Source organism: Stenella coeruleoalba, assembly GCF_951394435.1.
Source record: "Stenella coeruleoalba genome assembly, chromosome: 15".
Classification (NCBI taxonomy): domain Eukaryota; kingdom Metazoa; phylum Chordata; class Mammalia; order Artiodactyla; family Delphinidae; genus Stenella; species Stenella coeruleoalba.
Window position 1 is genome coordinate 773,430 of NC_137161.1, and position 26,840 is coordinate 800,269.

The following is a 26,840-nucleotide window of genomic DNA, read 5'->3' on the forward strand; positions in this document are numbered from 1 at the left end:
ATCACAGCATTCCCATAAAAACAAAAGCTGAGGGAGTTTTTAGCTAATAGACCTGCCCTACAAGAAATGCTGGAGAGGGCTCTTCAGACGGAAGTGAAAGGACCCTGGGCAGTAACTCAAGCCACACAGACACTGGTAAAGTTAACTACACAGGTAAATGTGAAAGCGAGTAGTATTATATTTTTGATTTGTAACTCATTTTTTCCCTTATATGAGTTAAAAGACAAAGGCATAAAGCAATAATCATAAATCTGTATTTCTGGGCACACAACGTAGAGGGTGTAATTTGTAACAGTTACAACATAAAGGGGGTGGACCGCGCAAGAGCAGAGTCTCTGTTCACTATTGAAGCTGAGTTGGTGTTAATTCAAACTAGATTGTTACAAATTTAAGATGGAATTAATCATAATCCCAGGGTAGCCCTTAAGAAAACAACTAAAAAATACCAGAAAAGGAAAAGAGAAGGGACTCAATAATAACTAGGAAAAAATGAAACTCTACAGAAGGCAATAATGGAGGAATTGAGAAACAAAAAATCAGCAGAAGCAAGTCCTTCCTTATAAGTAATTACTTTAAATGTAAATGGATTAAACTCCCCAATTAAAAGGTAGAGATTGGAGGAATGGATAAAAATCTATCCAACTGTACTAGATCCAAAGACGACAATACGCTGAAAGTGAAAGAATGGAAAAAGATATTCCATGTGAACAGTGACCTAGAGCTGGGTTGGCCACACTTGTATCAGACAAAATAGACAAGTTAAGACGAAGAAGGCTGTTATGTATTGACAAGAGGCAATTTATAAAGATGATTAACAATCATAAACATTTATATACTAACAACAGAGTCCTAAAACTATATGAAGCAAAAACTGACAGAATTAAAGGATGAAATAGACATTTCTACAGTAATACCTGGAGAATTCAATACCTCACTTTCAAAATGGGTAGAAAGGTATTTCCCTGGTGGCACAGCGGTTAAGAATTCACCTGCCAAGGCAGCGGACACGGGTTTGAGCCCTGGTCTGGGAAGATCCCACATGCCACGGAGCAACTAAGCCCATGCATCACAACTACTGAGCCTGCGCTCTAGAGCCCACAAGCCACAGCTACTGAGCCTGAGTGCCACAACTACTGAAGCCCATGCGCTTAGAGCCCGTGCCCCACAACAAAGAGAAGCCACTGCAATGAAGAGTAGCTCCTGTTCGCTGCAACTAGAGAAAGCCCGCAGGCAGCAGTGAAGACCCAATGCAGCCAAAGATAAATACATAAGAAAAAAAAAAGGGTAGAAAAACCAGACAAAAGATCCTAAGGAGACAGAGGACTTGAACAAACCACGACGCAGCTAGATCTGCAGACATCTGTCATTAGACATGTGTCACCAACCACAGAGGACACATCCTTCTCAAGTGCACGTGGAACGTTCCCCAGGACAGACCATGGGTTGGGCCAAAACAAGTCTCAATAGTTGGGTGCCACATCTATCCAATGAGGAAAGGACAGTCTCTTTGACGGTGGTTCTGGGATACTGGAGACCCATTTTTAAAGGAGTGAAGTTTGACCCTTACCTCACACCAATACAAAATTAACTCCAAATGGATTAAAAACCTAAATGTAAGAGCTAAAACTAAAATTCTTAGTTGAAATCATGGATGTAAATCTCTATGACTTTGGGTTCTTAGATATGACACCAAAAGCACAAGCAATAAAAGAAAAAAATAAATAAGACTTTAGCAAAATTTAAAACTTCCATGCGTTAAAGGACACTATGCATAGCATCTCTTTAGAGAGTGAAAAGACAACCCACAGAATGGGAGAAAATATTTGCAAATCATATATCTGATACGGGTCTGGTATCCAAAATATATGAAGGACTCATACAGCTCAACAACAAACAGACACACAACCCAATTAAGAAATGGGCAGAGGATTTAAGTAGACATCTCCCCAAAGAAGGTACACAGATGGCTAATAAGAACATTAAAAGATGTTCAGGGGCTTCCCTGGTGGCGCAGTGGTTGAGAGTCTGCCTGCCGATGCAGGGGACGCGGGTTCGTGCCCCGGTCCGGGAAGATCCCACGTGCCGCGGAGCGGCTGGGCCCGTGAGCCATGGCCGCTGAGCCTGCGCGTCCGGAGCCTGTGCTCCGCAACGGGAGAGGCCACAACAGTGAGAGGCCCGCGTACCGCAAAAAAAAAAAAAAAAAAAAAGATGTTCAACATCCTTCTTCATGAACGAAATGCGAATCAAAAGCGCTTCACATCCACCAGGAGGGCTAAAATTAAAAGAAAAAGTGTCGATGAGCATGTGGTGAAATCAGAATCCTCGTACATTGCTGGGGGGATGTGAAATGGTGCAGCCACTGTAGAAAAGTTTGGTGGTTCCTCAAAAAGGTAAACATATCACATGACCCGGGAATCCCACTCCTAGCTACACACCCAACAGAGCTGAAAACAGATGTTCGGCCAAAAAGCTTCACACAGGTGGTCGTAGCAGCACTATTCACAGGAGCTGAAAGGTGGGGACAGCTCAGACGTCCCTTGCTGGGTGCAAGGACACAGATGTGGTCCATCCATACGCCCGAATGTTGTTCAGCCTTAGAAAGAACGAGGCTCGGATGCAGGCTCCGGCAGGGATGGGCCTCGAGAACGTGCTAAAGGAAGGACGCCAGACACAGGAGGCCACGCGCTACGATTCCATCGCTACCACCCACAGGGACCGATGCAGATTGGGGGGGGCAGGCTGGGGGCAGGAGGGGGCGGGGAGGGAAGGAAGGTGACCACGATGCCGGGTGACGGCTTCCAAGCGTCAGGTAGGGCAGATGGAAGGAAAGAACCGAAGCTCCCTGCAGCCTCGCCGGGTGCTTGACCTGTGCCCCGCACCCCGCCGCGTCTCCATTCTGCAGAGGCTACTGAGGCCTGAAGGGGTGGGAGCAGCATGGGGCCTCAGTCCAGAGCCCCGTGCACGGGGATGCGCAGGGGCGAGGCCCTGGGAGAGGCCGGTGGGACCCCTTAGTGCCCAGCTGACGTCCTGTCCTCCCCGCAGTCCGCCTGGAGGTTCTACGCCACCAACCTGTCACGCACGGACCTGCACTCCACGTGGCAGTACTATGAGCGCACGGTGACCGTCCCCATGTACAGGTACCTCCCCCACCTCCCCAGCACTGCCTGTGTGCAGCCCCCTTTGTTCTTAAACCCCATTTTTCGGTTGTTGTTCATCATTTTGGTTATTTTTTGTTTCTTTTTCTTTAAAATGTATGTACTTTTCAAAAAGGAATCGTGTGTGATTATTTGATTAATTTTGTTCTGTTTTCTAGTTTGCGGCTTTTATTTTTCACCTTCATTCCGCCCCCTGCTTAGTGTCCTTGCTGTCAGGTGCATAGTGTGTAAACCTTGTGACGACAGCCCCCCAGAGCTTGCGGAGGTAAATGCTAGCTGGTTCCGGGGACCGCAGCCCCTCCAGGGGGCCCCGTGTTTAGAAACAAAAGGATAACCTTGACCCTCTGACCCCCAGTGAGGGCAAGAGTCTCTGCTCAAGTAAGGAGAGCACCCCAGACCCCACAGCGAGGTCCCCACAGGGCAGAGCACAGACACCCCCAGGCGCCCTGAGGGGGAGATGAGGGGGCCGGGGAGGCCTCCCTGGGGGCCTGCGTGGTCAGCAGGCGGCTTTCCAGGCACGGCTTGTGCCCCCCGGGGTTTGTCTGTGCCAGGCTGCGGCTTAGAACAAGGTCTGAGGTGAGAAGGGCGAGGGCTGGCCAGCGTCCATGCAGGTCAGGTGCCCCCGGGCTGGGCGCTGCCCTGCCAGCCCGCCCTCCCACCTCAGGGCTGACGCTGAGCCCTGGGGCCTCTCAACCCGGGGAGTCCCCTTACCTGCCCCTGGGGGTGTCCACCCACGGAGCCCTCCCCCTGGGGCAGGGTCCTCCTGCGGGTCCCTACCTGCCACCCGCCTCTCTCGGGATCTGCCCGCTCCCTCCTCCAGCACCGTCCTACGGGCACTTTCGGGGACCCTCAGCTTCGGGGTGGTGGGGGCCTGGCGCCACCCGCTTCCCGGAACCGCTGCAGGCACTGTGCTCTCAGCCCTCCGGCCGAGGCAGGACTGACCCTCGTGCTAATTTTCTTTGTTCTGTTGTTTCCCCCACTTTCCTGGACTATTTTTTTTTCATTTTCTTTTTCTTATCCCGTTCTTTTAAAATCTTTCATTCCTTTCCCTTTGTGTGTGTGTGAAAACACTTGAAAAAGCTCGCAAACTCAAACCTACGGGGCCTCCAGGTAGGACTGCATGGGCGGAAAGCGTGTGGTGTGGTTCTGTTCTGTTGGGGACTGTTCCGGGGCCCCCCCGAGCCCACCCTGCCCAGCCTGTGGCCCCGCCTGGAGCCACATGTGCCCTCCTCGCTCCCCGGTTCCCTCTCCCGACCGCCCCTCCCCACCAGCTGCTTTCTCGTGCTGGTCTGTCTGTCCAGGTGTCCTCCGTTCCTTGTCTGCTTCCTGCCTTGTCTCAGTGGCTGGGGTCTCGCCCCACGGGCCCCACTTACTCCCAGTGCAGAGGTGGTGGAGATGGGGCATCAGCCATCCCAGCTCGGGGGCACCCCAGCCAGCGGCCCCCGGTCCTGGAAGGCAGCTCTGGGCTTGGGGTCTCCCTCTCTGCGTCCGCCCCCCGCCCCGAGAGGGAGACGTGAGGCCCTGGGCGGAGGGGGCCTGCGGTCCATCCGTGTGGCCCCACTGACCGTGTCTGCCCCGCACGGCTGTCTTCCTGCTGCACTTTCAGTCTGGGGCCCCGTGCCCAGACGGGGGCGCTGCACTGCTCCACAAGGGCCCCTGTGCCTGGGGCCAGGCCCCTTTGTAGGCCCTGTGCTTCCCCTCGGAGTGGTGGTACCGTGCTGCGCCTCCCGTGGCGCCCTGCGTGGGAACCGTGTTAGGAAGGTAACCCCTCCGCTCCCAGGAGAGAAGAGGGTGCCGTGCTGGGCAGCGTAGGGCCAGGCTCCGGGGGCGGGAGGGTCCTGACCCCTCGGCATCTCCGCCCCAGCAGTGCCTGCCTTTCGCCGTTGGCCACGGGCCCCGCGGGCTTCGCTCGGCAGAGGGTGGCGGTGGGAGCAGCATATCCTGCCCCGTCTGCTGGCCCTGGACCCCTGGGGCTCCAGGCTGCCGGGCAGTTGGGGGGACCCTGCTTCACAGCCCGACAGGCTCCTCCCAGACCCGGTGGCCCCCTCGGTCCATCTTCTCCAGAAGCCCCCCATCCCCTGACGTCTGTGGAAGCACCCCATCCCCACCCCGGGCCTGGGGGCTGGCCTTGTCCTCCGGAGGTGTCTGACCCCAGACTAGCCGCTGCTCGCTCCTGGGGACGCCCCCCAATGTGTCCCCCACTCCCATCGCCCACTGCACCCTCGTCCTCCACGACTGGGGCTGTGTGTGGCCCTCACGTGCGTGGTGCCTGCGCGTCTCTGTCCGCGGCCCTGCCCGTCCGTGTTCTGTCCCCTGCCTCTGTGTGTCCAAGGCATGACGTCCAACTGTGTGCCCCTACCCTGGACCTGCGTGTGTGGCGGCCGAGTGGGGCCAGCTGCCCAGGGTCTCTGTTCCAGGCCCCGTGGTGGGTGGCCAAGGGGGTGGGGAGAGCAGCTCTGTCCCGGTGTCCAGTCCTGGGGCTCTGCTGCGCCCACGGTGTGAGCCGACCTGACCGCGCAGGCCTCCTGCTAGGTCTGGACCTATGAGGACAGGAGAGACCTGGAGGGGGAGTGGGGAGGGGAGAGAGAGGGCTAGTGTTCCCAGGTTCCAGGCCTGGCCGGGCTTGGGCGGCAGAGGGAACAGAGGGGCAGGGCCGCCCCTGCTGGCCCTGGAGATGGCAGTGACTGGGGCGAGCCCGGCGGAGGGGGCACTCGGATGGGCGCTAGGGGGCGTGGCTGGGTAGAGGAGGGGTTGGGAGGGACCAAAGCAAAGCCAGACTGGCAGGTGGGCGGGGGCAGGTCAGGGCCAAGGGTGCAGGGGGGTCACAGATCCTCCTGTTTCGGAGACAGCGGGCAGTGTGAGCAGGGGAAGGACAAGGACACATCACACGAGGAGGCTGGGCATCCAGGGAGGCCCAGGGAGAGGAGGACACCAGGGACGTGGGAGGGGACAGGAGGGAGTGAGGGCTGGAGCCAGGGCTGTGTGTGTGGCGGGAGGTGGTGCTGTGCACCGGGTGAGGGTGCCCAGGACGGCTTGGACACAGGTGCACAGGAGGGACAGGGGTCCCCAGGCTCAAGAAGGCCGGAGGCTCAGGATTGGGTTTGGGGGTTGGTGGGGGGGGTGTCACAGAACAGGTGGGGTGTCACAGAGCAGGTGGGGGTGTCACAGAGTAGGTGGGGTGTCACAGAGCAGGTGGGGTGTCACAGAGTAGGTGGGGGTGTCACAGAGCAGGTGGGGGTGTCACAGAGCAAATGGGGGTGTCAGAGAGCAGGTGGGGGTGTCACAGAGCAGGTGGGGTGTCACAGAGTAGGTGGGGGTGTCACAGAGCAGGTGGGGGTGTCACAGAGCAAATGGGGGTGTCAGAGAGCAGGTGGGGGTGTCACAGAGCAGGTGGGGTGTCACAGAGTAGGTGGGGGTGTCACAGAGTAGGTGGGGTGTCACAGAGCAGGTGGGGTGTCACAGAGCTGGTGGGGGTGTCACAGAGGTGGGGTGTCACAGAGCTGGTGGGGGTGTCACAGAGCAGGTGGGGTGTCACAGAACAGCTGGGGTGTCACAGAGCAGGTGGGGTGTCACAGAACAGCTGGGGTGTCACAGAGCAGGTGGGGTGTCACAGAGCAGGTGGGGGTGTCACAGAGCAGATGGGGTGTCACAGAGCAGGTGGGGTGTCACAGAGCAGGTGGGGTTGTCACAGACAGTGCGATGTCACAGACAGTGGGGTGTCACAGAGCAGGTGGGGTGTCAGAGAGCAGGTGGGGGTGTCACAGAGCAAATGGGGGTGTCAGAGAGCAGGTGGGGGTGTCACAGAGCAGGTGAGGTGTCACAGAGCAGGTGGGGGTGTCACAGAGCAGGTGGGGTGTCACAGAGCAGATGGGATGTCAGAGAGCAGGTGGGGGTGTCAGAGAGCAGGTGGGGTGTCACAGAGTAGGTGGGGTGTCACAGAGCAGGTGGGGTGTCACAGAACAGGTGGGGGTGTCACAGAGCAGGTGGGGTGTCACAGCGCAGGTGGGGGTGTCACAGAGCTGGAGAGGTGTCACAGCAGGTGGGGTGTCACAGAGCAGGTGGGGTGTCACAGAGCTGGTGGGGCGTCACAGAGCAGGTGGGGTGTCACAGAGCTGGTGGGGCATCACAGACAGTGGGGTGTCACAGAGTATGTGGGGGTGTCACAGAGCACGTGGGGTGTCACAAACAGTGGGGTGTCACAGAGTATGTGGGGGTGTCACAGAGCAGGAGGGAGTGTCACAGAGTAGGTGAGGGTGTCACAGAGCAGGTGGGGTTGTCACAGACAGTGGGATGTCACAGTGGGGTGTCACAGAGCTGGTGGGGGTGTCACAGAGCAGGTGGGATGTCACAGAGCTACTGGGGTGTCACAGAGCAGTGGGGTTGTCACAGACAGTGGGATGTCACAGACAGTGGGGTGTCACAGAGCTGGTGGGGGTGTCACAGAGCAGGTGGGGTTGTCACAGACAGTGGGGTGTCACAGAGCTGGTGGGGGTGTCACAGATCATGTGGGGTGTCACAGAGCAGGTGGGGTGTCACAGAGCTGGTGGAGGTGTCACAGAGCAGGTGGGGTGTCACAGAGCAAGGTGGGGTGTCACAGAGTAGGTGGGGTGTCACAGACAGTGGGATGTCACAGACAGTGGGGTGTCACAGAGCAGGTGGGGCGTGACAGACAATGGGGTGTCACAGAGTATGTGGGGGTGTCACAGAGCAGGAGGGAGTGTCACAGAGTAGGTGGGGGTGTCACAGAGCAGGTGGGGTGTCACAGAGCTGGTGGGGGTGTCACAGATCATGTGGGGTGTCACAGATCATGTGGGGTGTCACAGAGCAGGTGGAGTGTCACAGAGCTGGTGGGGGTGTCACAGAGCAGGTGGGGTGTCACAGAGCAAGGTGGGGTGTCACAGAGTAGGTGGGGTGTCACAGACAGTGGGATGTCACAGCGTAGGTGGGGGTGTCACAGAGCAGGTGGTGTGTCAGAGACAGTGGGATGTCAAAGTGTAAGTGGGGTGTCACACAGCAGGTGGGGTGTCACAGACAGTGGCATGTCACAGAGTAGGTGGGGGTGTCACAGAGCAGGTGGGGGTGTCAGAGAGCAGGCGGAGTTGTCACAGCAGGTGGGGCTGGGTCAGGAAGCAGAGACCAGGGCCTGGAAACACGCAGCGTCACTGATGGCGTGGAAGCTGTGTGAGAGCCTAAGGTGGCCAGGATCCACTGGAGGAGTTGGGAGTGGGGCGGGGTTGGGGTCAGAAGTGTCCCCAGACATTGTGGGGACTCGAGTCTCGGGTGAGTCTCCTGCAGCTGGAGGTGGGAGAGCTGGCCTTCCCCAGGAATGTCCCAGGGGTACAAAACCCTCCCTGGCATCCCAGAGGGACTGTTCACCCCTCGGCTTCCTGGCCGGTAGTCGGTGGTCGCAGCACTGAATGCTGGGCCGGCAGGCGGGCCAGGCGTGCGGCTGTCCTGGTAGGTGTGACTGTCTCTGGGAAGAGGGGCTCGGAGCGGGGCCAGGCCAGCCGTCCAGGAGGCCCGCCTGCAGCCCTGTGGGCCCTGCCCAGCACAGTCATTTCCTGTGACCTCGGCCCCACTCAGCCTTGGTAGAGCGAGTGGCTCTGTAGAGAGGGGTCTGGGAGCGCCACTGTGTTGGGGGCTGGGTTTGCAGCTGTGCTTCCCCTGAGGGTGTTCAGGGATTGGGAAGGGGGAGGGCGGGAGCCCCTGTCCTCCCTGCAGGACCAGCCCCACACAGGCATCCCCTCTAGGGATGGCCCGGGCCCCGCGCACTCCCAGGGCTGAGGCCCCCGGGAGGATGAAGACAGTGCCCCAGCCCCAGAGGTGGGGGCCCGGGCTCCCTGGGGTCTGCCGCCGCCGTGCACTCCTCCCCTTTTTCTGCCTGTGACGGGCACAGCCCGTGTCCCCGCGTGAGACACGGATGCTCGTGAGAGCTGGGCTGAGGGCCCCCGGGGCTCTGGCGGGCGGGGGCCCACTCACCTGTCCTCCTGCCGCAGACTGATCCCGCCGCTGAACCAGTTAGAGCTGCTTCGGAACCTCAAGAGCAAATCTGGACTCACCTTCAGGTGAGCGGGGGCGCCTGGGCTGGCACTCGGGGCACGGCGTCTCGGGGCCTGGCAAGGGGCTGGCAGCAGCAGGATGCTGGTGGTCGGGCTGCCGTGGGACCCGGTGACGCCGGTGGCTTTCCGCTTTTGCTGACCCCGGTCTCGGCTCCCATCCTGAGGGCGGCCGGGTGCGGGGTGGGCACAGAGAGGGGAGCTCCACGTGGGGCCAGGAGGCTGGTGCTCTGGCCTGAGGCGGGAAGAAGAGTCCAGCCGTGCACGTCCCTGGAGCGTCGGGTGGACACACGCGGCAGCACCTGCTGGCTCTCCCAGTCACAAACCCCGCGACTCCTCGAGCGCTTGATGCGCGAGGGGGGTGCGGAGGAGATGGGCTGGGCTGCAGGAGAGGGGAGGGGAGGGTGCCGTGACCAGGCCTGTTTGCCGACAAGGAAGGGCTCTCGGTGGGCGGAGCGGCCGAGTGGGTTGAATGGTGCCCCCCCACCTGCCCCGCAAAGACACATCCATGCCCTGGAACTGTGAACGTGACCTTATCTGGAAAAAGCCTTCGTGGGGGTGATTGAGTGAAGGGCCTCAGCCGTCCTGAGCGTCCGTCGTGGAGGAGCTTCCTCCACACTTCCTCTCTGAAAGTTTGTTAATGTCGGTGATTCTGATGAAAGCGCGTGTCCATAAACACGGGGCGGTAGCGACCGCAGCCTCAGAACTTCTCGTGACCCCTTCCGGATTCCCTGTCCCCTGGGACCCGCCTCCTCCGGCCCCTCACACGCAGCCCCCGGCCTGTGGGAGCTTGGGGGGTCCTCTGGGCTGTGCACGGGGTCGGCCCGGAGGGCTGCCCGCGAGCAGGCTTGTGCTTCTGTTTGCAGGAAGGAGCCCCAGCCGGAACCATCCCCAAGGTCAGTGCCACCTGCTCCCGCTGCCTCGGCGCCTGCCCTGTGTCCTCGGGGGGCGCGGGCTGCCTCCGGGCTGTGCATGCGCCTGCGTGCTGCTGAGGGTGGCGCCCTGCCTGCTGGTGATGTGGGCCCTTAAATCACGCTTCCCGTGGCCACGCCCCTCCCCAGGCCCCGGGCCTGCTCAGCAGCTGAGGGGCAGCTCCTGCCCTCCTGTGACTGTAGCCCCGCGGACTGGACGCGGGGGGCTTCCGGGGGAGCAGTCCCACCAGCTCCAGCACAGGGCCTGGGCTGTTCTGAGCCGAGGGCGACCCACGTGGACACTCCCACGGGGTGTCCCCCCGACACTGCAGGTCAGGGTCAGACGGCGGGAGGAGGGGCAGCTCTGAGGAGGGGTCTTCGCATCACCCCGGTCAGGTCTCGGTTTGTGGAAGGTTCTCGAGGAGTGGGAGAGGGTCCCCTTCGGGGCAGGGTCTCCTGCCCTGCTTCGCAAGCCCTCGGTGGGGACCGGTCTCCCCCTCCCTGGGTCTGTCCAGGCCCCGCGGTTCTGTTTGCTTTAGGCGAGCTCGAGGCTGGGACCCCAGATGGGGACTCGCAGGGGTCATTTCTGCTGGAGGCAGAGGAGGGATGGCAGCAACCTGCTGTTTTCCTAGTGTTGGAAAAAAACCCCAGACCAGTTCACAACGTTCAAGTTGGTGACCTCCAGCCCGTCCGCGTATCGCTGTGTACCTCTGAGCTCAGGGTCCCCCGGCGCCCCGTCTACACCTGCAGAGGGAGCCCTGTCCCCGAGGCCGTGGGCCAGAGACGCTGCCTGCCCACATTAGTGCCCTCCTGGATCAGAGGCGGCTCAGCTGGCTGCCCAGCTGGGGAGGCGTTGGGCTGAGCCCACCCTCGGCAGCCATCGGAAGGGGGCACGCGTCCCCACCCCCACGTCCCCAAAGGGGGCTGTCAGCTGGGGCCTGGGGTCGGAAAGGTCGGCAGCGCTTCTGCCCCGAAGCAGCCCAAAGAGCAGCAGTGGTGAACCCCTCAGACCTGGACCAGAGCGGGTTCAGCCCAGGCAGCGACCTCTGTTTTCCTGGGCAGGCTGGGAGCGAGGGGGCCCGACGCAGGGCTGTGGTCAGGGCGGGCGGGGAGGGGCGTGCAGCAGGGCCTCGCGTGCTTTGTGGGATCCCGTCGGAGCTGCCATCTGCCCCTTCCGTGAGCCCCGGGACCCTGAGGCCGGGGAGGCGGCGCGGCTGCCCGTGGCTCGGCCGGGGTGGGCGCCTCTCTGGCCCTCGGCGCGGCCCGCCCACCCGTCCGGCCCCTCCGGCCTGACGCGGCTTCCTGTGCTCGTCGCCCTGCTTTATCTCCTCTCCCGACAATTTTCGTCTCAGCCTCTCTCTCTCTCTCTCTCCTCTCCTGCCCTCCCTCCCCCAATCTGGAAAATCTTGCCTGCCCCCCAAGTGCCTTTAATCATGTCACTGCCCTTCTCGGGCCCCTTTCACGTCTGCTCTGTCTTTGGGGATGAGGTGCTGACCCTGAAAGCAGGACTCAAGGTGAGGATACGCGGGAGCCCCCCGGCTCTCCGGCACGTTCTGTGGCTCCCCCCGCCCCCCCGCTTCCTGCTCCTCCCTCCCTCCCCTCGTGTCCGTGTGTCCCTGCCTGTGACCCAGCGGCTTCCCCTGGGGGCCCCGGGCCGAGGCCCTGGGACAGAGGCCCTGCCCCTCCTGGATGCACACCGGTCAGCCAGGAAACAGGTGGCATTTCTGTTCCCTGACTGGAGCAGCCGTGAGCCCCTTTGTAGCGCCCAGTGCATAGTAGGTCTGCAGGAAATGAGCCTGCCACAGGACCCACGGCAGGGTGGGCCTGGCCCTGGGCTGCCTGGTGAGGGGACCCTGTCCCGTGAAGCACAGGTGGACGGGGTGGACGCAGGGACCCTCCCTCAGCTGCCGTGAGAGCCCCGGTCCTGGCTCAGGATGGGGGCGCGCCCCGTGGCTGTGTGGGCGTCAGACCAAGGTGTGGGGCTGGGGGCGGGGCAGGCGGGGGTCTCAGGCTGTGCTGCTCTGGGTGTGGCTCTGACCTGCCCTTTGACCCACCCCATTTCTGACTGCCCCCGCCCCTCCCATGCCTGGGGGAGCCCCTGTGCCCCAGCCGCTTTGCCCCTGTCCTGTGGCTCCCCTCTTCGTCGCGGGGGGCAGTGTGCCGTGTTCGGGTGCGTGTCTGTCCAGTCTGGTCTTGGTGAGTGTCCGTGGGCGCCTCTTCCACCCTCTCGAGCCCGGGCCCCCGGGCTTGCCTGCCGGCAGTTCTGATGGGGTGAAGCTCCACTTGGCTGCTGTGGGCAGGAAACCCCAGCGCCAGCCTGGAACCCAGAGGCAACGGGCTGGAGTTGGGGCTCCTCGCCCCCTCGAAGCAGAGGGGCAGTGCTGGGGGGGGCCAGGCCACCAGCAGCCCACCTCCCCCCGCTCCGTCCCACTCTCAGGCCGCGCTGTCTCATGCCGGAGCCGCTGGCCGCGTGAGGCTGTTTAAGTTTTCGTTACAATTAAAGACAGTCACTGCGGTTAGAGAGCCTCTCCCCGGTCTCGTGCGCTTGGGAGCCAGGCGTGGGCGGTCACCTAGGAAACGGTGGGTTCGGCTGTGCTGGGCGGGCGAGCGCAGCCAAGCTGGTCAAGGTGGAGGCTTGGAAGACCCCGCCCCGCTTGGTCCTCTTTCCCTGGGGAGGAGCCTCCGGGTGGGGCAGGGCGGGGCGGGCCTGGGGACCCCTGGGGGGAGCTGGCCATGGGGATCCGGTCTTTAGGCTCCTTATCTGTCCTGCAGGCCCTGGTGGGGCTGTGGCTGCCTCGGGGGTGCACTCTGGAAGAGAACGTTTGCCCTACATTTGAGGGGCTCCTGCTGGCGGGGGGGTCCAAGTCCTGGGGAGGTCTGCCCCCATGTGGGTGCACTCGGTGGACAGCTGGACCCCAGCTCCCTCCACCCGGGGCCGACCTCTAGTTAATTTTGTTCTACAACCCGAAGTGACTGGGGAAGGTCCCACTGGGGAAGCACGCACGCTCGCAGGGGACTGCGTGCAGGGCGAGGCCGGGGCAGCCGAGCGAGGGCTCCTTGAGGAGACTTGACCTTGGCTTGCTGGCGTCAGTGGGGAGATCCTTGTCTGGACGCTGGCAGGTGCCGTCGGTGTTTACGTGAACGTGGGGACACTGAACACGTTTGTGAGTCGAGACCGCTGGCCGCGTCTGGGTTCGTCAGGCACAGAGTTTGAGAACCGCGGTCTCAGAAGCAAAGGTGGGGGCAGAGAGCGAGGCCCCGGGGAAGTGAAGGGTTTCCTGAAGCTCTTGCTGGTTCTTCTCATTTTTGATTACAAGTTTTCAGGTTCTAGTGCAGAGCTGAGTCTTGGGCCTTTGGGGAGGTTCTTGGGCAGGGTGACCACGGGCAGCGTCTCCTGAAGGGCCGCCCGCAGGTCCGTCTCTGCCCTCAGCACGGGGTGGACTTCACCCAAGGCCCGACCTTGGCGGCCCTTTCAAGTCCAGGAGCCCCAAGCCCCCTTCTCCTTAGCTCCCCTCCAGGGAGGGGCAGCCACTGCCTTCTGGGTAAACCGAGGCCACTTCTGATCGGGCCGCTGGCTGGGTTGGTTTGTGAAGCCGAACTTGCACGTTTTTCCTCTGAAACGTGAGCCTTCTGGAATCCTGTCCCTCTAGAACCAGCACAGCCTCAGCCCATGTATTATTTCTGTTGTTGGCATGAATATAGCAAAAAAAAAAAATAATACATCTTTTGAAAGATGTGGCCCCAAACTGACGCTGGGAGGAAAAGGTATTTTTGGAGGAAAAAACTGGGATTTTTTTCTTTTTCTCTCCAAAAATAGGGACTACTTTTTTTCCAGGCCGACGGAGGACTTTATGCGCGGCTCCCTCGTTCTCCTCGCTCAGACGCGAACTCTGTAGCGGGTGCGGCTTGAGCACAGAGCCGCCCCGGGTGGTTGGTGCCTCGTGTCCCTGCGCCTCCTGCCCGCGCGCCCGGCCCAGGCTCCCTCTGGTCGCGTTGGGTCGCCGGCGCCCCCGGGACTAACTGTCCTCTCCTCATTTCCAGTAAAGGCAGACGGTGCACAGAGTCCCTGTGTGGATGCTGCCCAGGACACGCTAGGTACCTCAGACACGTCGCTCGGACGACCATTGCTGCACGGCTCTTGTCCCCCTCCCGCTCCAAGCACTTTGCTTATTAGAGGTTCTAGATGCGCCAGGGAGAGGCTGCCGCCCGCCCGGCCCCCCCGGCCCCGACTCTGATTGGCAGCTCGCCTCCCGGCCCCCCAGGCCCCGACTCTGATTGGCAGCTCGCCTCCCGGCCCCCCAGGCCCCGACTCTGATTGGCAGCTCGCCTCCCGGCCCCCCAGGCCCCGACTCTGATTGGCAGCTCGCCGCCCGGCCCCCCCGGCCCCGATTCTGATTGGCAGCTCGCCTCCCGGCCCCTTGGTGGAGCCCTAGGCCCCCTCTGGCTCCAGACGACCAACCGCCTGGGTGACGGTGGCCATGGAGCTGTAACCCCTTTCCTTCTCCCCATGCCAAACGATGCCGTGCTCCAAGCAGGAGGGGGGCCGGCCAGGGGCTCTGAAAACCAGAAAGGGCGCCTTCAGGGGCCTGACTGCTCTCCCGCGAGCCTTTTTTCCACGGCTCGTCCATCTAGCACCTCTACTACGCACGGGAGGGCCGCTGCCCTCAACCCGGAGCCCGCCCGCCCGCCCGCCGGGAGGCAGCTCTGTCGTGTGTGTGCCCGCTCCCCGCGGTCCTGGCACACCAGACACATCGGAAAGCCAGAGGTCCATGGCTCCCCCTCCCACGTGCAGGCCTGGTTTAGGGCAGGCTGGAAACGGGTCGGTGAAAGGCCGCCCGATCTCTGCCCCGTGGGCTCCCTGACTGCCGGCACGTTTCCTCTCTCCGTCCCCTCTCTGCTCTCGGGGGTGTGGAAGCGTCTGTCCTCTTGCTTGCTCTGGGGCCCCCTCCTGCCCGCCCCTCCCTGCCCCGTGCGGCCCTGCAGGTGCTGGCAGCTGCACTCACCGGTCATCGTGTGCATGTGGTCCGTGATGGCCCCGGAAGCAGGGGTGCCGAGCGGCGGGCGTGGGGAGGGGCCGGGCAGCAGGGTCGGGGCTCCAGGGCGGCGGCATGCTTGCACATCTGCATCCGTGCATGCTCTGAACCCTTCTCGCCCTCGAGAGGGGCCCGGAGGGTCGCCTGCCCCACCTGCCCGTGCTGCCTGTGTGTTCCCGACGTAAGGCCCCGTGGGGGAGGCTCTTGCGGCCCCGGGAGGGGAGATGTGGGGCCCCGGCAGAAGCCGTCCTGCTTGCCCAGAGCTGGCGTCCAGGGTGCTTCTGGCCACAGGCTGGCCGGTCGGGTCGGGGGCCGTGATCAGGCTGCCCGGGAACCGGAAAGGCCAGAGGTGCCCGTGGCCGGGCCAGGAGCCCAGGCCTCACTTGGCCCTGCCGTGTGCGTCTCACGGACGTCACTTCGTCCCCGCCCCCCCGCCTTCCCTGGGCGTCCGCAGTCCAGCGGTGGGCCAGGCGGCTCTCTCTGGACGCCGGCTCCTTCCCCGCTGAGCTGGGCCCCGGCCGGCCGTGCAGACCAGGGTGCAGCCGCGCTCAGCCGGGGCCCCCGCTCGCCTGTCCCCGTTGATGGCTGGTGTCACTTGTTGGGAATTTGCCCTGGGGAGGGTAGCAGGCAGGGGAGGAGAGGCTGGGCCTCGCTTTCTCCCCAGACCCTCCTGAGCTTGGCCCTGGCCCCGTGTCAATGCCCCTCACTTGGAAGGTGGGCTGGCCCGTGCTCTTTCCTGGGGGCGGGCTGCCGGAGCCCCGTCCCGCGCATGCTTCTGTCCTTGGCTTGTGAGGTGACGGAGGGTCTCTCTCGACACCTGCAGGACCGTCGGCGTTCGGGCACCTGGAGTTGAGGCGGGCCTGGGGTGGCTGGGGGCCGCGTGCCTGTGAGCCCTGAGCTGTGATGAGCGTGGAGGTCCAGACAGCCACCCGTGGCCTCCTCCAGCAGGGCACCCCTCCCCGGTCTGAGCAGTCTGAGAGCCAGGGACGGCAGGGCCAGGCCAAGGCCAGGGAAGGCTCCTTCCTGGGGCTCTGTCATCGCGGTCCGCTGCGTGGGCCCAAGTTCTGGGGGCCCCAGCAGTCCTGGCTTGGTGGGGCCCTTGTTTCACGGTCTCCCTGGACCAGCTGGCGGTCTCCTTCGGGAGCAAAGGGAGGAGAGGGTTATCTTCATAGCAGCCTCCACAGCCTGGCTCTGCTACCTGTCGGTCCCCCCCGTCTGGGCCTCGTGCCGGGCACAGCAGTCACAGGCTGGCGGACACCCGGCTCCTGTGTTCACGGGGTCTCTGAAGGAGCCACCCCGCTGAGTGGGCTCCACGCCTCGGGCCTGAGAACCAGCACAGATGGTCTTGGCTGCCTGGGGGCTGGTGGGCAGGGGCAGGGGCACCGGCCTGGACCGCAGTGTGCGGGCTGGCCGGACCAGGCCACGGGCTGCTTCTTGTCCACGTGGGTCATTTCTGCGCCGTCTAACGACATGTCTCTGCTGTGGGTCCCCTTCGGGCCGATGGAAGCAGCTGACCCGGGCCATCTGCGGTGGGGCTGGCGCTGTCTGAGGGATTAGCTGGTGGTGGGAGCTTCCCAGCGACAGCAGAGGCCCTGCCAGACACCCATGCGGGCTGGTCCCAGGCCCCAGGGCGGCGCAGAGGCCCCTCGGGAGGTTCTGAGTGTGGTGGCGTGAGCGGGCTCATGGGGGCCTCACTCTCCTCCTGGGCAGATGGTGGAAACTGTCCACGGGAGGAAATGAGTGGCCGCCTGGCCCCGGGCCTGACCGCACCCTGACCAGAGACCGCCCTTGTCTCCTGCCTGCTGCCTGGAGGGTGTTAGAACCAACAAACGTGGGGTGTCAGACCCGTCTCCATGGTTACCAAGAGACGGGGCAACGAGGCCCAAAGACCCTCACGGGGCTGTGGCTGTACGGCCATGGTCGCCCCGTCTGCGGCCTCGGGCCGGGGCTCGGCCGGCACCCGTAGCATCCCTCTGGAAGTGTGGACGTTCCGTTCCTGGCCGTGTCCTGGCGGGGGGTGCAGCCTGTGCGCCCTGGGTGGAGATGAGGTGGGCAGACCCTGGCCCTCGTGCTGCTCTCCGTGCTCCCCGCCCCCCGACCTGTTTCGCCAGGCAGCTCCCTGGGGTTCGGCCGAGGGGCCCGGGGGCCAGCTGCAGCCCTCACCCTCCTGACCTGGGGCGGTTACGGGGGTGGAGGGCAGGCACGGTAGCTGCTGGAGTGGCCGGGGGCCCTCAGGAGGTGCCCAGGGAAGAGCCATCATCGCCCAGGGCGTTTGAAGAGGGAGCCCTGGTTGACGGTGTGGCGAGGTCTCAGGCACCTTTTGGTGGTAGCTGAAGGTGATTTCAGAGTCCACTCACCGGCCAGACTGAGTGCTGAGCGGGCCCCGGAGAGCCTGTGGTGGAGCTGACCTGTCCCCGCTCGCCCTAGCGACCCTCCCGCCCCGGCCCATGCTCCATCCCACGGCCAGGGCACCCCGTCCTCCCACCAGGAGCCAGCGGGAGCGAGTGTTCTTTGCAGAGTGACCTCTCTTGCTGTCTTTCTGTGTGTCTGTCCGTCTGTCGGTTCTCGCGGGAGCAGTCAGAAGGTCAGTTTGAAAGACCGTGTCTTCTCCAGCCCCCGCGGCGTGGCTGCCAAGGGCAAGGGGTCCCCTCAGGCCCAGACCGTCCGGCGGTCGCCCAGCGCCGACCAGAGCCTGGAGGACAGCCCAAGCAAGGTGCCCAAGAGCTGGAGCTTCGGGGAGCGCGGCCGCGCGCGGCAGGCCTTCCGCGCCAGGGGCGCCGCTTCCCGGCAGAACTCGGAAGGTGGGTCGGGCAGCCCTCGAGTTGGGGTTTGCTGTCCTGGAGCTCCATGCGATGGGGCCACACGGGCTTGTCCTCTTGCGTCGGGCTCTGCTCCCCGAGCTCCGTGTTTGCCAGGCCCACCCGTGGAGCTGGTGCCGGCGCATCACTGCTTGTACGGCTGACGCTCCCCGAGTACTCTGTGTGGACGTATCCCACCTTGCCCTTCTGTCTGTGCACAGGGGTGCCCTCTTACGCCCTTGTGGTGGTTGCTCCCTGAGGAGCACAGTGGAGGGAAGCAGGCTGGAAAAGCAGGACGGGGGCGGGCTGGAGTGTGGCTGTGCCCGGCGGAGGCCCCCTCGGACACGTGTGCGCTGTGGGGCCGGAATACTAGGCCCCCTCCATCCCGGGGGTGGCCCAGCCCCTCACGGGCTGTGTCCTTCCACCCAGAAGCAAGTCTCCCAGGGGAGGACATTGTGGACGACAACAAGAGCTGCAACTGCGAGTTTGTGACGGAGGATCTGACCCCGGGCCTCAAAGTCAGCATCAGGGCCGTGTGGTGAGGACCCGGCGGGCTCCCTCGCAGAGTCGTCCACGGACGCGGGGCCTTGGGGGGCTGGTGTGAGGGCACGCGCTCGGGAGGGATGCCTCGCGGCCGACACCCCTTCAGTCTGGCCCCCGCGGCTCACGAGGCACCTGCCGTCCCAGCCATCGCCTGCGTCCCAGGTGCCGGGTGCCCAAGGCTGCTAGTAGACGGCTGGGAGCTGCCGCGGCACAGGGGTTTCTGGGTGGACACGGGTCCTCTGCGCAGCGGGGCCCAAGTGTGGCTGGGGTACGAGACAGGTGGGTGGCCCAGATGACAGGGCCGAGTCATCCAGCAGACGTTCTCGGAGGTGCTGGGCGGGCCAAGGCAGGTGGACGCTGGGGGGCTGCCTTCGGTGGTCTGTGCCCAGGGCTCACAGCCTGCCGACCACCCCCTCCAGTGTCATGCGGTTCCTGGTGTCCAAGCGCAAGTTCAAGGAGAGCCTACGGCCCTACGACGTGATGGACGTGATTGAGCAGTACTCGGCCGGCCACCTGGACATGCTATCCCGCATCAAAAACCTGCAGTCCAGGCAAGAGCACCTCCCCCGCCTGCTGGTCCCGGGGGCGTGGGGCGGGTCCTCCGGGCCGAAGAAGCCGGGTGGGGGTAGGGACGGGGCGTGGCGCAGGCAAGAGCACCTCCCCCGCCTGCCTGGGCCGCGGGGCATGGAGCGGGGTCCTCCAGGCCGAAGCCGGGTGGGGGGTAGGGATGGGGGTGTGGCGCAGGCAAGAGCACCTCCCCCGCCTGCCTGGGCCCCGGGGCATGGAGCGGGGTCCTCCAGGCCGAAGCCGGGTGAGGGGTAGGGAGGCAAGAGCACCTCCCCCGCCTGCTGGTCCCGGGGGCGTGGGGCGGGTCCTAAGGGCCGAAGCCGGGTGGGGGGTAGGGAGGCAAGAGCACCTCCCCCGCCTGCTGGGCCCGGGGGCGTGGAGCGGCGTCCTCCGGGCCAAACCCGGGTGGGGTAGGGACAGGGGCGTGGCGCAGCTGCACACTCCTGCCAGAGGTGGGGCGGCAACGCGCTGTGGGCGCAGCGGCTGGCCCCGCTAGCTGCCACATCTGGGCCCTTCCTCTCCGGCCCCGCGTGGGCTTTCTCCCATGTCCTCGTGTGGCCTGTTTTTAACCTTTCTGTTGTCTCTCTCTTCTCTCCTGCCCGTGCTGCGATGGGCAAGCGTGTATGTGTTGTGCGCACACACGGGCGTGCATATGCACATGCGTGAATGCACGTGTGTGCTTGCACGTGTTCAGGCCTCGGGTGCACGTGTGTGTACACGTATGTGTACAAGTGCATGCATGTGCATGTGTGCACAGGGGTGCAACACATGTTTTGGCAAACATGTGTGGGTGCGCGCATGTGTCTGTGTGTGCTGTGCCACGTGTGTCGTGTGCCCACGCACGTATGTTGCCCATGTGTGTTGGGGAGAGGAGTTAGTTCTGTTGAGAGGTGAAGGTGCAGGTTTCCGTGGGCCCATCAGGCAGCAGTTAGGCCACGTGGCACCTGTTCCTCCAGACGGAGGGCTGGTCGTCCCTCCCCACCGCACAGACGGAGTCCCACGGCCGGAGCAGGCGGTGGGGCTGGACATGTGCCTGGTGGGCCGCAGCCGGGCACACGCTGGCGCTGCCATCTCTGGCTGCATGTGAGCACTGGCTTGCTCACCCCAGGAGTCAGCCGTACACACGTGTGTACAGACACAGCAAGGACCCAGGACATGCACACACACAGACCCATGTCCACTCCCGCATGCCCACGTGTGCCAGCACACGTGTACACACGTAGCCACGCTCTAAGCCTTGTGCTCACACGTGTGTCCTATCGGACCGACACGCGCACACCGAGTACGTGTGTGCTCGTAGGCACGCACCGTACACACAGACGGGCGGGCGCACACACGTGTGCCTGGTGCCTGGGAGGAGGCCCGTGGCTGTCGTGGGTCTCTCCTGGAATGGACCCTGCCTTCCTGCCGGTCAGGCCCCTCCTGGGGTCCCTCCAATGAGGCGGCTGCCGGTTCTCTGGCCCTGAAGCCTAGGCCCTGGCCGTGGGGGTCTGGGTGGTTGGGGCGGTCCTGGGGGTCAGCCCAGATCCCAGCCCCATGGCAGGTGGCGTCTCCCCGCCCTGCTCAGGATGCCCGGGGAGAGGCCCCTCTGGGCCTCCGGCTGCTCCCGTGGGGTGAGGCCAGGGCACAGCCCCTCCCTGTCCCCAGGCTCAGGCCGGGAGGCCATCTGCTCAGCGGCCTCCTTGAGCATGAGGAGACCTGTGTGTTTGTGCGAACGCGCGTGCAGTTGTGCACGTGTAAATGATGTGCGAGAGCGTGCACGTGTATACGTGAGTAAGTACACGTGTGCCGTGCGTGCAGACTCGAGGGTGTGTACACGTGTGCCCTGCGTGCAGACTCGAGGGTGTGTACACGTGTGCCCGTGCGTGCAGACTCGAGGGTGTGTACGTGTGTGCAAGCGTGCGTGTGTCCACGTGTGTGTGCAGGTGTGAGCACACGCGTGTGCGTGAGAGGCCACCCTGGGTTTTGACGGCCGGCCCGCCGCCACTCACGATAGCAGCTTTTTTCACGAGGCTCTTCTGTCCTAGGCCATCCCCTCTCCCTCCCCTTCTGTCTGGAAAACAGACGAGACAAACAGAGCCCCGCAGGAACCAGATGTCTGTCGCTTCCTGGCAGGGCCTTGGTGTCTTTCCCGGGGTCCTTTGGCACTTTGCTGCCAGCTGCCACGTGTCCTTGGACGTGCACCCTTGCTCGGGCAGACGGGGCACCGCGAGCTCGTGGCCTCACCCAGTGCTCGCTTGACCACATCTGAGGTCACGGGAGCGCAGTGTCCCTGCGTCCCGTTTGTGAGAAAGGTCACGGCTGCTCTCAGCGGGTCATTCATTCTGTCTCTGCAAGTTTCCGGCTGCCTCCCCTTTCATGTTGCTTCACGATGCATTTTCCTGGTGTCTCTTTTCTTGTTTACTCGCCAGGATAGATATGATTGTGGGCCCCCCACCCCCTTCAACTCCCCGGCACAAGAAGTACCCCACCAAAGGACCCACGGCCCCTCCGAGAGAGTCACCCCAGTACTCACCTAGGTCAGGACGCCTCCCGCTTGTCTCTGTGGAATGGCCAGCCCCCTTCGCTCCAGCCACATGACGGCAGCACCCGCTCTGCTCGACGGGACGGAGGGGCTGCTTCTCTGTCCCTGACAAAACGACATCCTCTGCAGGCCCTGGCGGGCTGGGTTGGGGTGCCCTTGAGCTGCTCCTCTTGGCGGGGTCCTGGGGAGGCTGTCCGGGGGGCTCCTTTCCACCGACCCCTGTGTGGCGTCCGCTGGGGGTGGGGGCTCCCTGGGCAGAAGAGGACGGCAGCCCCCCAAGGATCAGGTGCGTTTAGACGTGGGGCCCTGCCCCAGCACCGCCTCAGACCCCTGCCACCACCTGCCGGTGGGTCGACCTGGGCTGCTGTGCGGACTGAGCAGGTCCTGGCGGGAGACCAGCTCCCGGGGAGTCCCCAGAGCTTTGGGGGCTCTATTTCCGGTTTTCACCGTGGTCAGAGTTGTTGAAGAAGACGGTCCCAGCCAATGGGCAGAGTGGGGGGCAGGCAGTGAGGCGGCGAGTCAGCAGAAGCAGGCTCGTTGGTGATGAATTCAGACTTGGGAGCCTTCCTGCTCCCCCGGAGCATGGAAATGATGGCCGCGACCCGCCCCCCAGCAGGTCTGGGAGAGCAGAGCCCAGGGCAAGGATGTGGGGTGAGGGCGGACACGCCCGCCGAGTAGGCAGAGGGGCCCAGGGGCGTCCCGGAGGCCGGCAGGGATGCTGGCAGCTGGGCCGTTGGAGTGACTGGGGGCGCCCGACCCTCGTGTGCCCAGGTTTCTGTGCGTGAGGTGAGGGTCAGTGTGCGCTGGGCGTCTCAGCCTGGCGGCTCTCCCATGAGAAAGGAATTTCCTGGGGAGCAGGCCTGACCCCGGGCCGCCCAGACAGTGTTTGCCGCGTCCCCCGCTCTGCCTGTGTCCTCCAGCCCCAAGGAAGCTGTACCCCGAGACAAGCCCACCCTCCTGGGCGTTGCTGCAGGGCACAGGGGCTGGGCGTTCACAGCCACGGGCTGGGAGGGCCCCGCAGGCCTCCCGGACCACTGCAGCCAGATGCCCACAGAGGAGCCAGAAGGACGGGTGAAGCCCGAGGCCCAGGGGAGGGGGTGGCACAGGCTCCACGGAAGACCCACCGGGGGCAGCTCCAGGCTGACCTGGGCCAAGGCTCCCAGGGGAGAGGCCGGGAGGGCGGCCCGTCATGTGGCAGGGGCGAAGGCGCTGAGCGCCCGTGCCTGGACTGTGTGGACGCCTGGAGCACCAGACACCCCTCCTCCCGCTCTGTCCCCACTGGCGTCTGCTGGGAGCCGAGGGCCCCACGCCCGCCCTGCCACCGCATGATCGAGCATGACGCCCCGCGGCCGACGCGAAGCCTGACCCCCTCCTGCTTTCCGTGACAGCAAGGACAGAGCACCCTGAGCCCCGACAGGCAGTTAGGGCGGCGCTGTGGGTGAGGACGGCGGCCGAGCAGGCCGGCAGCTCCCGTGACGCTGCTTGCGGGGTAGGAGCTGGCGCCCCTCCCCACTCGGGAGCTTGGGTGGCGCACTTGGCGCTTGAGGCTCGAGAAGCGGCGGGGCTGCGCGGCCTGTGCCTGGGTGGCTGTCCCGCCCAGCTGCACCCTGGCCTGGTGCCTTTGCCCAGCGTCCACGTGGCTGCACTTCTGGGGCTCAGGGTGTCGGGCGCCCACCCTGCCACTCCCAAGGTCCCTTCCGAGCCCCTCAGTGGCCCTTCCCGTTCAGCACAGGGGACAGGGGACGCCGCATGGGTCAAGCAGAAGGCCTCCGCCCTGAAGGAGGCCTCCTTCCCCTCTTGTTGGCATTCGTGACTGATGGCCTCGTTTGAGGTCACCGCAGCTGCGTTCTGCTTCTCCCACGTGCGTGCGCACACACAGGCCCACGCGCTCTCACACAAGTGCATGCACAGGCATGCATGGTAAGCACACACGTGCGCACGCGCGAGCACGCACGGACCCCCTCTCTGGTTGCCAGTGGCTCTATCTGTCCCCTCCTCTGGTTGTGCGTTGGTGGTTTCCTGTGTTGGTCTGTGTCCCCTCCCCCGTCCGGCGCATGGCGCGAAGTCCTCACGCCCCCCTGCTTCTGTGGTTCCCGCTGCAGACGTTTAACTCCATCCCCTCCAGACCCCGGGTGGGCAGGGGCCTCGGCGGCACGTTATCCAGGAGCAGAGCTCGGGGGTGGGGGCGGGGGAGCCGAGGGGTGCTTGGCCCCAACTTCCTTCTCTTTACCCCTTGCTAATGTGCCAGCCCCACTGGAATGGAACGGTCGGGGACAGGCCCCGAGGGCAGCGGAGGGCAGGACGAGGGCCAGGCGCCCAGGCTCCATCTGTCCTGCTTCCTCGCTGCCCCCGGTCGGCTCTGGATTCAACCCGGAGCCTGGATCTGGTGGCTGCGGCCTGGCCCAGGAGGAGAGGGCCACGGGCTCCACTGCTCCCACCTGAACTCATGCTGGGGACGGGGTCTCTTCCCGGCAGAGTGGACCAGATCGTGGGGCGAGGCCCGGCCATAGCGGACAAAGACCGAGGCAAGGGCCCGGCTGAGGCAGAGCTGCCCGAGGACCCCAGCATGATGGGACGGCTGGGGAAGGTGGAGAAGCAGGTGGGAGCGTCTGGGGGTCCTGGGGTGTCGGCATGGACCCTGCGGGGGAGAGCTCAAGCTTTGGGGGGAGGGAGGGCTGCTGTGTTTGGACCCTGGGCCCCCAGGAGCACCCCCCGGGCCTGGGGCGCTTCCCTGACAGGGGCTGAGGAAAGGAATGGCCAGTTCTTACCCGCTGTAGAGTTTGCTCTGAGGGGTGAACCCACAGCGGACACAGGGCGGCCCAGACAAGCAGGAGGGTCTGTGTTTGAAGTCCTGAGGCCACACACTGACAGGTGGGGTCAGAGGCTGAGCTGCTGTGGGGAGTCTGCCCTCCATTGCCTCTGCACCTCTGTGGGAAACATCCTGGGCCGCCCCCCTTCTGGGGAGCAGCCCAGTTTCCCCCCACCCCCGGGGAGCAGCCCAGTTTCTCCCCCCCGGGAGCAGCCCAGTTCCCCCCCTTCTGGGGAGCAGCCCAGTTCCCCCCCTCTGGGGAGCAGCCCAGTTCCCCCCCCTCCGGAGGGCAGCCCAGTTTCCCGCCCCCGGGGAGCAGCATGGGCCCCCGCCCCGGGGGGCAGCCCAGCATGGCCTAGCAGCCCCTCCTGCAGGTCCTGTCCATGGAGAAGAAGCTGGATTTCCTGGTGAACATCTACACGCAGCGCATGGGCGTCCCCCCGACGGAGACCGAGGCCTACTTCGGGGCCAAGGAGCCGGAGCCGGCGCCGCCATACCACAGCCCCGAGGACAGCCGGGACCACGGCGGCAGGAGCGGCTGCATCATCAAGCTCATCCGCTCCACCAGCTCCATGGGCCAGAAGAACTTCTCGGCGCCCCCCGCCGCGCCCCCCGCCCAGTGCCCGCCCTCCACCTCGTGGCAGCAGCAGTGCCACCCGCGCCAGGGCCACGGCACCTCACCCGTGGGGGACCACGGCTCGCTGGTGCGCATCCCGCCGCCACCCGCCCACGAGCGGTCCCTGTCCGCCTACAGCGGGGGCCACCGGGCCAGCACGGAGCTCCTGAGGTCGGAGGACGGCCCGGCCTGCAGGCCCCACGAGGGCGCCCTGCGGGACAGCGACATGTCCATCTCCATCCCGTCCGTAGACCACGAGGAGCTGGAACGCTCCTTCAGCGGCTTCAGCATCTCCCAGTCCAAGGAGAACCTGGACGCCCTCAACAGCTGCTACGCCGCCGCCGCCGCGCCGTGCGCCAAAGTCAGGCCCTACATTGCGGAGGGCGAGTCGGACACGGACTCGGACCTCTGCACCCCGTGCGGGCCCCCGCCGCGCTCTGCCACGGGCGAGGGCCCCTTCGGCGATGTGGGCTGGGCCGGGCCACGGAAGTGAGGCCGCCCGCCGGCCTGCCCCTGACTCCTGGCCTCCCGGGCTCGAGGCGGACCCTCCGGGGCCCTTTGCTTAGAGTAGCGCAGCGCGGGTGCCCGTGTGGGGTGCCGGGCAGACGCGGCCCTTGGTCTCGCACTGGAGGTCGGCAGAAATTCTTCTCCAGCGAGGGGCAGCCCGGCTGGCCGTGCCCACTCTGCAGACTCTGCAGACTGTTGGCCTGGGCGTGACAGAGGCCAGGGTCAAGGCTGAGGACGGGCCCCTGGCGGCTGGGTCGACGCGTGGGCTGGGAGCGGGGCCGGGTGGCAGCGAGGGGCAGGCCTGTCTTGTGAGGAGCAGTGGCCTTGAGGCCTGGGTGGGCGGTGGCTGGCCCCTCGGGCGTGGCTTGTCTCCGCCCCCCCTTCCTGTCCTGCCCCATCTGTCTTGGGTGCCCACCCAGAGCTTCTGGTCAGTGTCGCCCTCCTTCCTGTGGGTTCTGAGTGTCCTGTGATGGGAGCCGGCCCCAAGTCCAGTACCCTGGCCTGCAGGGGGCAGGGTGGCGAGGCTTGGGACCACCCCAGAGCAGAGCAACCCTCAGACCTCCCGAACCTGGCTCTTGTGGGGAGGGGCCCGCTCCACAGGCTCCTGGAAGGGGGCTCTTGGGGGCTCCCTTCTGGATGTGGAAGATGGCGGGTGTGCCCCCGTGTCCTCTCCCCTCTGCCCTGGCCGGGTGCTGGTCACCAGGCTGTGGCCAGCACTGCTATATGGACCTGCCTGTGGGGAGAGGTGCTGGGAGGCTGGGGCACTGCCCCACACTGGGCTTGTGCTCTGGGGTCCTGGGCCGGGCTGGTCATGGTGAGCAGATGTGCACGCTGTCCTCCCCTGGGGACCCTGCCTTGCCTGTCTCCCATCAGCCCCTGACGGGGCCCGGGCTGGACAGTGCCGCAGCCGTCGGGGAAATCTTCAGTAGGGCGACCCCCGCCGTCCAGAGGCCAAGGCAGCTCTGTCTTGTAGGCGTCTCTCCTGTCCCCGCGGAGCTGACCGTCCCCCACCTGCTCTCCTCCACTCACCGGCCCCTTGGCTGTGACCTCTTGCTGTCTTGGAGTCAGAGCTGCCCATCCCCACCCTGTATCCTGGGAAGCAGTGGCCCCCGTCATTCCTATCCCGGGCACCTGGGTCTGTATCCTGGGAAGCAGTGGCCCCCGTCATTCCTATCCCGGGCACCTGGGTCTGTATCCTGGGAAGCAGTGGCCCCCGTCATTCCTATCCTGGGCACCTGGGTCTGTGGGGCAGCAGCTCTGAGCTGGGATTCCAGCCCCAGGAGGCGGAGTGGACCCTGTCCTGGGCCCCCAGCTGTCAGTG

The 26,840-nt window shown here is 64.3% G+C and overlaps 1 protein-coding gene across 9 annotated transcripts in view; it reads left to right on the forward strand.

Annotated features, from left to right (window-relative positions):
• Positions 1 to 25,505, forward strand: part of KCNQ2 (potassium voltage-gated channel subfamily Q member 2) — a gene marked incomplete at its 3' end in the record, with an annotated part of 50,565 nt that extends 25,060 nt beyond the window's left edge. The window contains exons 8-18 of one of the 9 annotated variants that reach the window (XM_079945930.1): positions 3,043 to 3,137; positions 4,236 to 4,265; positions 9,152 to 9,220; positions 10,078 to 10,107; positions 14,164 to 14,217; positions 17,733 to 17,956; positions 18,383 to 18,491; positions 18,916 to 19,047; positions 21,475 to 21,582; positions 24,063 to 24,186; positions 24,771 to 25,505. In XM_079945930.1, coding sequence (XP_079802056.1) covers positions 3,043 to 3,137; positions 4,236 to 4,265; positions 9,152 to 9,220; positions 10,078 to 10,107; positions 14,164 to 14,217; positions 17,733 to 17,956; positions 18,383 to 18,491; positions 18,916 to 19,047; positions 21,475 to 21,582; positions 24,063 to 24,186; positions 24,771 to 25,505 — 1,710 coding nt within the window. Of the gene's footprint in view, positions 1 to 3,042; positions 3,138 to 4,235; positions 4,266 to 9,151; positions 9,221 to 10,077; positions 10,112 to 14,163; positions 14,218 to 17,732; positions 17,961 to 18,353; positions 18,492 to 18,915; positions 19,048 to 21,474; positions 21,583 to 24,062; positions 24,187 to 24,758 lie in introns of all 9 variants that reach the window. The other 8 variants (XM_079945931.1, XM_079945932.1, XM_079945933.1 and 5 more) reach the window with 8 other exon arrangements.
• Between the last annotated feature and the right edge of the window lie 1,335 nt (positions 25,506 to 26,840).